Source organism: Macrotis lagotis, chromosome 7 (genome assembly GCF_037893015.1).
Source record: "Macrotis lagotis isolate mMagLag1 chromosome 7, bilby.v1.9.chrom.fasta, whole genome shotgun sequence".
Lineage (NCBI taxonomy): Eukaryota > Metazoa > Chordata > Mammalia > Peramelemorphia > Peramelidae > Macrotis > Macrotis lagotis.
The window spans coordinates 93988607-94001530 of NC_133664.1; the positions used below are offsets into that span (position 1 = coordinate 93988607).

The window sequence follows — 12924 nt, forward strand, 5'->3', positions numbered from 1 at the left end:
AAGTTGGTCAAGATAATCCTTGGTCTGTTTAAGTGTTCCCCAATCATCCCAATGAGTTTGTAATGTATAGACCTTGAGAAGTACCACTGTCTGCTTTCTGAGGGAGAGACTGTCTTGGTAGGGACTGGATAGGACTCCATGGGATAAAAGAAACCCAAAGGGCTATCACAGGGTTGTCTCAGTAACAATATTAATTCCCTTTTGGGGGAACTGATGACTCCTGTTAACTATTTGATGTAGTCTATGAATGCTGTAGGTCCTTTCCTTTTTTCTATGTGGAAAAATAAAAAATCTTCCATACCTAATTTGCTTCTGCCACTTTGAGTTCTTGTATGGGAGCTGGAGACCCTTGTACACACATTTGGGGAAATTTAGATATGAGCTATTTCATGAGTAGATTAGGAAATTTTCTTGGAGTTACTCCAGGTGGGGACAATGAGCCAAGAAAAGAAAATTACCCTCTTGGCATTAACTTCCAGCACTGAACTTGTTTTCTATGAACCCAAAGACTTCATGGGGGGTCCTGAGTCATTTGAGGGACTCATCTAAGATATGAGGTATTGGCTTCTGATTAACCTCATGTACCTAATCCTCTTTGGGGAGACCCCCCCCTGTATCTTTGGTGATTAACTGCTTTTTTAAATAGGTCTAGTCTGCAAACTTTATAATATCATGAATCTACATGGTAATCTGGAATCCCTAGGCCTCTGTGTCTATAGGAATGGTGTTGCCCAATGATCTGGAAACTTAAGTCTTTTTTCATTCTTGGAGGGGGAACAAATTTTCACTAGAGGGGAACTGGCTGATTTCCCATCAATCCCAACTCCATTTTTGCTTCAATCTCCATTTTTATCTCAATCTGAATCTCCATTGGAGGAATATTCATCTAACCCAGTTTAGTTTCTCACTTTCCAATTGACTTCAAATCATAAATTCTTATTGAGAAAGCCTCACATAACATGGCAACTCATTTAGGACTAGACTTCCTCTCTGAAGAGGAAAGTTTGGGGGGGATTTTTTTCTTGTATACATTTTTGTTTTTGTTAGTTGTTCATTTTTTATTTTACTTTTTCTCCTTTCTTAATTTCTTTGAGTTGAAATAGGCCCTTACACACAAGGAGTTTAACATATTATCAGAACTAGAAAAGACCTTAAATGATCACTTAGTTTAACCCCTTTTATTTTACAGATTAGGAAACCAGTTGGTGGTTTGTCCCTAGAGGGACAATGTTTATATTATTGAATAGATAACTGCAAGCCATTGATTAATAAAGAATGAGAAGGCACTGATGAATGTAAGTCTGATTTAATGTTTCTATTACACTAGTTGGTACATGTATTGGTAAATCAGTTTGGTACCTATGCTGTGCATTTCACTCATGGTAGAACTGAAAGTCACATTTAGATCTCTGCCTTTAAGTTCAGAGTTCTTTTCTCCACACCGAGTTAAGAAGCAAGGTGGTAGAGTGGAAAGAACACTGGATCTAAAGTATGAAAACCTGAGTTTGAATCCTGGATGTGCCTCCTCACTACCTAGGTCAACTTGGACAATCTACTTCAAGTCCCTGAACTTCAGTGTCTTTTTCCCCCAAAAATGAAGACATTAAACTAAGCTTCAAGGTGTATCTCATAGATCTCTGCTTTGCCTGGAGTGGGGTTCAACTCAATTTAATGAAATTTATTAAGTGCCTATTATGAATAAAACAGATGTTTAAATCTTTCTCTTTTCTACCCCTACCTGCTCTTTCTCCAGTTCCCTTTTTTTTATTAGAGTTCAATGAAGGAAGGACAAATGATGCTAGCATGTATTGTTATAAGCCTTCTCTCTCAACAACCCCACCTTAAAACTCCTACTCTAATTGAGAAAAGCATAAGGAGATTTATATGAATTGATAAGAGAGTAAAGATCTAGGAAAATGATATACACAATCACTGTAACATGAAAAAGATGTACAATCACTATAAAATGAAAATGACAATAAAATTAAATTGAATATTATATAACATGATCAAGTTTTGAACTAGAGATAAGTTGAGAAAAATGAAACTCCCTTTATTGCATAGGTGAAAGACTGGATGTGGAAATCACATGCATTGTCAAATGCAATTGATTCGTTAGTTGATTTTTATTGAACTGCCCTTTTTTAAAACTTCCTTTAAAATCATTGTTATATGGGATGGTTTAATGGGAAGGAATGCATTCAGAAATGAATAACGTAAAATAATGTAAAATTTCCCTGTATCTGAAATGCAACCATTAAAATTTTATTTATATTTATTTATAACTTCTCCCTACATTTGATGCAATTTATCATATGTTTATTGAGTGTTACTGTGTCTAGGCAGTTAGGAATATGACTTTCAAAACAAAAACAGCCCTTGTCCTCGAGTCTTGTTTTCCAGTAAGAGGATGAGATATATATATACAGAATTAACTTGCAAGACAAGCTAGTTCAGGGACTTGAAGCTTCAGCATCTGGACAGGGTTGTCCATCTCTCAGATGATTCACAGGTGTGAGCCCAAATGGAAGATGGGGGAAAGAAGAGGGTAGAAGCTTCTTTAAAGAGCTTCTTTAAACTCCAAGATTCAATTAAATATGATGAAGGAAGCTGCTGGGTACGGGGAAGAGAAGTAATTCATCCTAATTCAGTCCTAAGTAAAAGTGCAATATCAGAGATAGTAGAGAGAGAGAGGTTCTATTGTCACTGATATTTATACTTCAGTGTGAATATCAATTGAGACCTCTCTCTCTCATGTGCAACTGCATTTTATGTCCTTTTTCTTGTTTTTGAATAAAATATTTTGTTCAGGCATCAAGAGGCTGGAGAAAGAAAGGCAAAAAGGAAAGAAGGCAGGAAAATTTTGTATCCCACCTAAGTGACCAAACACTGCCATGGGACATCCCTACCCTTTATTTTGGAAACAGACTTGAAACCCTCCTTGGTGGAATTGGCATAGGAGGAATATCCTTAGTCAGCTTTCTGGGGGTGCTCACGCCCTGTTCTCTACATAGAACATTGTCTGGAATGCTTGCCAGCTATTGTGGGAATTCATTTCTATTTCTTTTGTTCTCTGAAAACCGATTCCTTCCCACCCTGTAATATTTTCCAGATCTAGACAAACCACACGTTGACCTATTCCCGGGATGAGAGGCTGTGGGCAGGGTCAGGTCCTTGAAGGAATAAGACAATGGGAAGTACCATGTGAAAGTCAACAAACTAAGGTCAATGTAGTCTCTCAAATCAGGGAAGAGAGGCTGAGAGAGGAAAGAAATTATGCAGAAGGGAGCAGCATCAACAATAATAATAATACATATTTATGTGCAGCAACTCTGGAAGAGCAAATATTTTTATTCCCATTCTACAGATGATAAAAATGGAGCCTCAATTTGTTCACAGTCACTTAGTATATGCCACTACAAAAACTTGAACATGTGTTTTCATATTGAACAGCCCACTCTTTTCCCCACATCACCACACCTCATTCTGTGTAGTTGCAAATGAATCTAACAATTATAATTTCACATGAGTTTCATTGGAGTGGTAGGGAGGGAAATAGGAGAGAATAGGTAGAAAGAGTCTATGTACATCCTTAGTTTATTTCAGGTGAGAGAAAAGGCTGGTGAATATTCCAAAGGAGAGGAGATGGATGAATTTCCCATTTGGGAATGAACTTGACATTTAATATCTAGAAAAATTCTAGAATGTATTATCAAAGAGATGGTTTGTGAGTATTTTTAGAGTGAGGAAAGATTTAATGAGGGCAAGATTATGACAGGCTAATACTTTTTCTTTTGGTTGATAAGGTTACTAGATTGGAAGGTAAGAAAAATATCTCTCTGGATATGAATATATATATATATAGGGAGAAATGGAAAATATGTCTATGTATGCATATATACATGTGGAAATATATCTTTGTATATAAGCATATATCTCACATATCTATATCTTCCTACATACATAAACACATATTCCCATATGTATATAACACACATATAACACATTTATAACTCTTTACACATGTGCACATATACATAGAGCACTCTATCTCTTTCTCTCTATCATATGGCAGAAGTGTTTTTTCCGACCTTCCAATCTAGTAACCCTATCAGCAAAAGGAAAATTATCTTAGTCTGGCATGTCTCTGCATGTATACATATGTCTTCATATCTGTCTGTAGATCTATATGTATGATTGCATGTATGTATGTATCTACATATCTCAATGATATATTATAGTGGATTTAGGCAAGTTATCTGGCAAAGTATCTGGCAAAGTAAAAGGCAGAGGATGACATTACAGTTGAGTCAGGACCAGTAGAATGACTAGACCAAAAGGATCCAAATTTTATTGATTCTACCCTCACATTTTTTTTCCTGTCTTCTTTCTATTCATACCATAGTCTGTCATCCTTGCTTTAGCTGGTATATCTATTTCCAACTTCTCCTCTCTCTAGTTCAGCCTCCACACAGCTGCCAAAACAAAAACCCGACCATGTGTTAAGAGTTTCACCAACTCTTGTCCTTGCAACCTTCAAAGTGATGTGGTTGTACATAGTGAATGGTCTTACAAATACATATTTGTACGCATGAAATTCTAATATGAGATCCCTCTAGGATCAAGTATCGATGTCATTTAAGTCGTCATGCTAAAAAAAAAAAAAACAACTTCTAACCAGTTAGAAAAGCCCAAAGAAGAATGGGTTAGGTTACAATGATTCAATCATCATTGCTATGATACAAAAGCAAGAAGCAAGAACTCCATCAAAATCTGCCTGCATTTTTACTTTTAGTTTTATTAAGTTTGTTTATGCACAAACTTTTACTTTTAGTTTTGTTATGTTTGTTTATGCACAAAATTTTTAATTTATGTAATTATCTATAGAGATCCTCTCTATCCCTTGTTTTGTCATGAACTTTTCTCTTATCATAGATCCGATTAATAATTTTCTAAATTTCTCTTAATTTGTTTATGATGTTATTTTTTATATTTTGATCAAATAGTCATTTGGAGTCTTCTTTGTATAAGATGTGAGTTGTTGATGTAAATCTAATTTCTTAAATACTTTGATTTTCCTAGCAGGAACACTGAGTTCTTATCATGACTACCATCTTTGAGTTTGCCAAATATTGGGCAGCAAGGTAGTGCAGTAGATAGAGCCCTGTCCTTGGAGTCAGGAAAACAGGAGTTTGAATCCAGCCTCAAAACTTACTATCTGTGTGACTTTGGACAAGTCACTCAACACTGATTGCCTCTTATTCAGGACCATCTCCAGTCATCCTGTTCATATCTGGCCACTGAACCCAGATGACTCTGGGGGAGAAAGTGAGGCTGGTGACTGAATAAAGCAACCTCTTACTCAAATCCAATTCATGAGCATGTCATGGTCTCATCTCCCCGAAGTCATGGTCTTCTTCAAGAATGAAGGACAACATAGTGGATAAAGCACCAGCCTTGGAGTCAGGTGTACCTGGGTTCAAATCTGGTCTGTGACACTTAATAATTACCCTAGCCATGTGGCCTTGGGCAAGCCACTTAACGCCATTTGCCTTGCAAAAACCTAAAAAAAAAAAAAAAAAAAGAATGAAGGACAAACATTATCAAATACTAGGGTATTAGATAAATTTCCTTCTACATTTTGTATATCCAATTTGTTCTAATATGTTGAGTTTCCAAATTGTTTTAAGGAAAAGTAATTTAAGTTCAAAAAAAAGATTTATAGCAGTTTTTTATGGAAACACAAAGACTGAAAACCAAGAGAATGTCCAACATATAAAGAATGGTTGAATAAGTGTGATAGAAAGATATAGAGACAGATAGACATATATGCATATATATATGAAGTTTTATTGAATTGTAAGAACTAAAAGAATAGTTTAAAATACATGGAAAGACATGAACTGAAGCAGAATGAAGTGAGCAAAAAATTGTAACATCAATATCATAAAAATGAACAATTTTAAGCACTTTTATAAATTGTCAAAAAATAAAATGAATAGAACCAGGAGAATACAATAACATCACTGTAAACTTTGAAAGTAGATCAATACAATGACTGTTTCTAATTTTAGAATATAGATGATGAAATGTGGTATACTTTACAGATAAGTGATGAATTTAGGGTGCAGAATGAGACATAGATTTTATTTATGCAATCATTGGTGGTTGGTTTGGCTGACCATGCATAATTGTTATGTCCCTTTTAGGAAATTGAGGGGGGGGGGGAGGGAAGAAGGTGGGGAGGACAGAGAGAGAGGGTGAGAGGAAGGAAGGAAAGTATTAAGTATCTACCATGAGTCAGGCAATGGTCATAAATATTATATTATCTCTGAGGTTCAGAAAAGTTAAGTAGTCATAGTCACACAACTAGGGGTTAGAGGTAGGATTTGAACTCTGGTTCTTTCAGACTTTTTGTAGGATACTAGAAGCACCTACAATTCTAAAGTTTTTGTTTAGTTTAGTCTAGAGTTCCTGTTTGAGATCTCAAAGGGCTCCTAAAGATTACCTAGTTTCTAGCCTAACCTGGTCATTTGACAAATGGAGGAATTAAGAATAAGAGAGACATGATCTGCTCAGTCATGAAGTTGGACTAGTCATTGGATACAACAAACAAGGCTTTCTTTTTGTGGAAACACAAAAAACTGGAGACCAAGAGGATGCCCAACAAATAAAGAATAGTTGAATAAGTGTGATAGATAAACATGTGTCAATGTTTTTGACAATAACTATGTTTTATATCCTTTCCTCTTCTTTTCATTGTCTTGTCAATTTGCTGCCCACATTTGCTTGACTTTTTTGAAATATTCTTAAATTCTGGTCCTACTAATGTTAATTAAATAATTATTAATCGTTAAAACATGAAAATACAGTATAAAAATGAATTCAAACAAAGCCCCTGCCATCTATCTATCTTGGAATTAATTTAATCAGACTGGGGTAGGAGTGATTAGAAGCGTGAAGTGTTTGGGATGAGAGATTTGAGAAAAGGAGACCTTATATCAGAAGAGAATTTATGGAGGAATTTATTTTCTCCTTGAAGGGAGAAAACTTTCATCAAATGATTCTATTTAAGGCAGGATGGGCACTGAAAAAATAAGCATAGTAAAGAAAAAGAAGAAAATCAGAGAATTCAGCTAAGAAGGCATTGATCTAGGAAAAGATAAATTGTTTATTACGGTAGCAATAAAAATGGAAAGGAGGGGGAAAGATGGCCTATATAAATGATAGAGTGAAGGATTACTCTTATCTCACCACTAATATTGTACACTACCACACGGTTAGGTTCAGATCCCGTCCCTCCCAGTGGCACTTAGTAAGGGTTACCCAGCCCCATTTAATAGTCCCTTTTCCGTTTCTTCTGCCCCAGGCCAGCTTTAGCCCCAGTGGGATGGTCTTGTAAAGAGGCTACGGACACTTTCTCTGATCATTTGATGGAGTCATAGACCCTTTTCTATCTTCCAGATTTGGGGAAGGGGCTACAAAAGATTTGGGGCATCTTGCTACCTTTAGGACCTAGAGGGAGCCTGAGGCGAGTGGGTCAACCCCTCCCCACCTCGCCACACGCCCTCCCCTCCTCCTCCTCCATCCTCCCTTCACTTGCGGGGCGGATGAACTGAGCCGACTCCCGACCCGCGGCATTAATGAGAAACAGGAGAAAGACGCTCTGGGACAGGGTTCAAGTGCCCGGGTCTTGGGATTCCTGCAGAGACCTCGGCCGGCAGATCCGCTGCAGTTTGAAGCCTTGGGGGGGAGGGATGGGGGGGGTTCGGAGGGGGAGGGGAGTCCCACCAAAAGCCCGGGGTGCTTGCCTCCTGATTGCAGGATGCGCTTGCCCGCCTCTTGCTAGCCCGGACTTAGGCATAGTCTCCTGGTCTTCCTGGAAAGCAGAGGAGTGCCAGCCCGGACCGTGGGGGAAGGACCTTGGGGCTCACCAGGTCCCCCCCCCCCAGCGACCCCTGGCTTAATTTCTAATGGAATAAATAGCCCACGACATAAGCCACAAAGTCTGCGTCCCCAGTGTAAAGGGTGCAAAGCAAACAGTGGCGGGGCGCGGGCCGGGCCGGCTCGGCGCTGCCGATGGGGGTCCGCGGGGTGCGGCGCTCTGGGCGCTCGGCTCCTTCCCTCCGGCCCGACTCTCCGGTTCTGGCGGCTTCGTCCAGCACGCAGCCCCACTTTGGGGGGGGCACACAGTATCTAGCCCCATGCTCTGAGGAGCCTCGCCTCTTATCCCTCACTTTCGGGGGGTTCACGCAGTTTGTGGTGCCAAGCCCGGGTAGGGCTGCACCTCAACTTTCGCGGGTTCAGACTTCGCGGAACCCCAAGGTCTGGGAAAACTGCCTTTTGGGGGTGGCGTACTTCACCTTTTGGGGTATGGGCCTTTTCGGAGGAGGAGGGAGGGGGTCGGCTTGCCTCTCCCCTCCCGTTCGCCACCTCCCCAGGCCTGACCCAGGCCGGCCGCCCCCTCCCCGGCTCCCCTGGCAGGAGGGGTGAGGCCGGGGCCGCGCTCCGAGGGGCGCTTCCCCCCTCCCCCGGGACAGGAGGACGGATCCTCCTCTTCCTCCTCCCCCACCCCCCGCGGTCTCCCTCTCTGCTCCGGCCTTTGGGAAAGGTGAGGGGGCGGGGCGCTGCGTGGAGCCGGCCCGAGTGGCCGGGGAAGGGTCGGGGCGCGGGGGGACGTTCCACGTGGAGCCTGGCTCGGGGCTGGGCAGGGGAGGAGAGGGCGCCGGGGGGCCGCGGGCAAAGGTGAGCTCGGCTGGGCGCCGGGGAGCAGGGGGAGCCTCGGGAGCTCGGGGGGAGGAGGCTGGAGAGTAAGGGAAGCAGTCCCGGAAAGTGGGAGGGGATAGTTGAGGGGTGGTCTCCGAGGAAGGGCCAGCCTGGCTTTATTGTTCCTTAGCCCTGCACCGGGAGGGCTGGCAGTGGAGAGAGGGCAGGGCTTAGGGGAGAGGACCCCCCATCACCCCACGGGCAGGTCCGTGAGTTGCTGCAGCTCGGGATGAGGCTGGAAGCTTTCCCTCTGCTCGGGGTTTTAGGTGGACCTGGGGGGCCGCAGGAGGTGAGGGGAGGGGGGGGCTTGAGAGCAATCTCTTCTCACGGGACTCCTTAACGGTCCTGACCTGGAGCCCCCCCGGGCGGAGGCTGACAGTGGGTTCAGCTAAAATCGAGGGGGCACCTCCCACCAGGAATACGTCCTGGAAAGGGAATTCCTCCTGGCTCAAAAGAGGGGAGACTTGTAGGGAGCTGGGAATGGGGGGAAGGGATCTGGTTATTCTCCAGACAATGAATTCCAGCCCCGAACCTGAGAACTGGTGTGAGGGGCAGAGAAGGAGGGTGAGGAGGTGAAATCTTACTTTGCTGGGTCTAGTTTGAAAAGATACATTCACTCACTTGGGTTGACTTTTTTCTCTTGGGTTATTATTGTTTTAAGAAATAATGAGTGGCTAGATAAGAGGGGCCAGATTGGGGCTCTGCTTTTGGTAGGAGCAGGAGTGTTTCTGGGAATGCATGGTTTGTACCCTCAAGATCACATGAATACCTTTTGCAGGTTCTTGAGGTGCGATTCCTAAGGTGATGTCTGAAGGTAGTCGCTGGAAGAACCTGATTTCATTCGGCTGGGGTGGCCCTCCCTAGAGGGGCAGAATGGGGAGCAATGGCTCTGCCTTGAGGGTCTGCACAGATCACAGAGGAGGCATCAACTGGCTCAGTCTGAGCCCCGACGGCCGGAGGCTGCTGACGGGCAGTGAGGATGGCACTGCCCGTCTCTGGAGCACCGATGACAGCCAATGTCATGGACATTTCCAAGGTAGAGAGCGCTCTCTGGCCTGACTCCTTAGCCCTCCCCCTCTCTGGGACCCTTCTGGTCTCCCAGAAAGTGCTACATGGCCCCTTAGTTAGCCTAGCTTCCCTTCTGCCTCTCCCTAGCTCCCCTCCATCCTCTAGGGCTCAGTAGATAAGGTCTCCCCAAAGTCTGAGATAAGTGGAACCTTCCAGCTTTCTCATCTTACCAAGAGTTTTTAAAGCAGGGTCACAGCCTTATGAACACATAGTAGACTTGGCCATTTTGGACAGGATGTCAAATCTCCTTCTGGGAGGTAATATACAGGATGCATATGTCTGATCCATGGAGGAGGTTGGGTAACTGGGAGACCCATGTAGAATATTCATCAGCAAACTGAATTTTGATAAAACTCTGGGTTAGGAGGCAGGAAACCTGAGGTCTAGTCCTGACCCTGCCAAGAACTAGCTTTGAAACACTAAGTCATTTCCAGCTTTGATAACTCCTGATTCTGTGAGTTTTAAATAAAGTAAGAAAGGTAGTTAGTTACTAAGGGTGCCCCTATGATTTATCTATCTTTTTCTTCTTTTTTTAAAAACCATCTTCCATGTAGGAGGCTCCAGGTAAGGAACTCTTTCTACCAGTTCATATTTATTGAACTTACTCTTTAATTTTCTGTCTTCCTACTGCCCTCTTTTGGAGAGTTTTGGCTCAAAGGTTATCTTTAGGCAGTTTACATTTTTTAAAAATTTTGTGACATCTTACCACTCTATATCTCCTTAGCCCTAAAGTTGATGATGAAGATGTTTTTCCTTCCTTCTGGAAGAAGACCATGTCATCAGGCGAGGAGATGCCATAACAAGCACATGAATTGGATTTGAGTGAGAGGGTGCTGTGCTAAATCATTAGCTTATAGAGACCTCAGAGGCCCTTTTATCTTGAATATGAAAAAGTCGAGGCCTAGGGACTTTAAGTGAATTGTCAAAAGCCAATCATCAGTGACCAGTACCTGTGTTCTTTTCATGGTATCATGGTCCCCCTTTTTGTTTTGTTGAAAAAAAGATATTTTAAAGTATGCACAATCAAATAAAAATTAAACTTTGGCTTATTTAATAATTGCTAATATTTATTCTGACTCCTGAGACTTTGCTACAAATTAAAAAAAAAAAAAAAGAACCAAAACAACAACTACCACCATCAAACAGCTGTTTCTCTGTGGCCAAAAAAGAATGGTGATTCACTGTAAGCTTTAGTAGACCCCAGGAGGTCTACTGATTTAAGTGAAGTCCAGTCTCTCCCAAAAGTGGAAATATTTTCCAAATTCTACACCAGCTTTAAAAATATATTGTGATTTGGCACTCATTTTTGTATCTATATTCTCAGAAAAGTAAGTGGTAACATTTTATATAGGTGATCATACCATTTTTGGCACAGACCAGTCTGATATTTCCTTTCCTTAAAGTGCTCCCTTGGAGATGCCAAAGCATCTTTCCTCAAACTGGGCCCATTTTTTTCCTTCCTTTGCTCACAGCCATCTCTTGTCCCTTCTTCATCTCCTTCTGTTTCTATTTCCACCTGCCTTCTCCAGCTTCATTATATTTACACCTCATTCTCAGGAAGTCATCTCTGTTTCTGAATCCTTAGTCCCTTGATTGAGGATTGATCCTACTCAGAAGGAAATTTTCATATGTAAGAGGAGAAAAAGTTGCTCTTTCCCTCTCAAATTTTTCCTTCTTGATGGTTTGGGATTTCAGAGGGCTAGTGAAGTTAAATGCTCAATTGGGGGGGGGGGGGGGGATATTAACTTACATTAACTTATCATTACCTGGAAGGGTGGATTTGAATCAATGGATACTTGCTGGAAGAAAGAGCTAATCTTTTTTCTTAAAAGAACATACCTCCTAGAAATCAGGGACTTTGTGCTTTTGTACTTACTTTTGTAGTGGCCTACCAAGGAGAGAATTAGGAATCCAAGAAAGGAAGCTGCCTTCAGGTGCCCCATGAGGCAGAGAACCATCAATGGTAGACACATCAGATCCCTACAGAATGGATGGTAGAACTTGCCCCCATCAGGTTTCATGGCACTCAATAAATACAGATTAGTTGATCTTTGATTCTCAAGAAAGAAGACTTGGTAACTTCTGAAGCACTGTCTGTCCCTGAGCACTGGAATTCAGTAAAATGCTTACCACTCAGATACTGCAGGTCAGAGAGGCTGCCTCTTTTATAAGCCAAAGAGTAGAAAGTATTGAGGCCAGCTATGGGTTGCATGGATAACTATCCATGAAAATGTGATTCTCTGGTAGTTGTAGGTTGCAGTGGGGGAAAATTGGAGAAGGTAGTAAAGAAGTGGGAGAATTGAATGGGGAATTCTTGGTTGTATGGATCTAGAATCAGAGAATGGATAGAATCAGAGCCTAGGATAAACTCCTGTTTCCCTTTGAACTCCTTGAGAAAAGGTAACTATAAAAAGAAAGTGTGTCTTACCCCATTGCAGTCATGTTACTGAGATATTTTAATGAAATCAGAATTTTTGTTGGCATTTGGATGTTTCAAATGTATTCAGGACATTCTCTATGAAAAGGAACCCATCATTAATAATCCTTCTATAAATTAAGCAATTATACTTATTGCTTCAAAAAATGTTTCTCGATTCTATTAAAAAGGTTTCAAGTCCCAAATTCTATACCTTCCTCTCCTCCCCCCAAATGGTGATCAATCTGATATAGGTAATACATATGTGTTTATGTAAAATATATTTCCATATTAATAATTTAATCATTACATTAAATTAGTAATTTAGTAATTTAAAATTATTAATTACTCTCTATGTGCAAGTATTCTATTAGTCACTGGGGATAAAAAAAGACAAAAAATAAGAGTCCCTTATCTCAAGGACTTTACATCCTGCTGGGAAAAACAATATGTTAACTATAATAATAAAAATGAGAATCACTTTTGGGCCCAACACTCTCCCAACCTCTATTCAACACCCATGTTTAGGGACCAAGGGGAACTTGATTTCTAACAAGAGGGACTAGCCTCCTTTTTTTCACATTCTTTGACTCTTTATATCCTGACCCCATTCCCCCATTGGAATATTACCTGAAATTTATGTTTGGCTCATGTTAAGAGTTTCTCAACAGAGG

General features: G+C 41.3%; 1 protein-coding gene across 2 annotated transcripts in view; it reads left to right on the forward strand.

Moving 5' to 3' along the window:
- Positions 1–8874: 8874 nt before the first annotated feature.
- WDR86 (WD repeat domain 86) overlaps positions 8875–12924 on the forward strand; it is a 52416-nt gene continuing 48366 nt past the window's right edge. The window contains exons 1-2 of one of the 2 annotated variants that reach the window (XM_074193323.1): positions 8875–8971; positions 9545–9802. In XM_074193323.1, coding sequence (XP_074049424.1) covers positions 9640–9802 — 163 coding nt within the window. In that variant the 5' untranslated portion in view covers positions 8875–8971; positions 9545–9639. Of the gene's footprint in view, positions 8972–9097; positions 9803–12924 lie in introns of those variants that run through there. The other variant, XM_074193324.1, reaches the window with a different exon arrangement.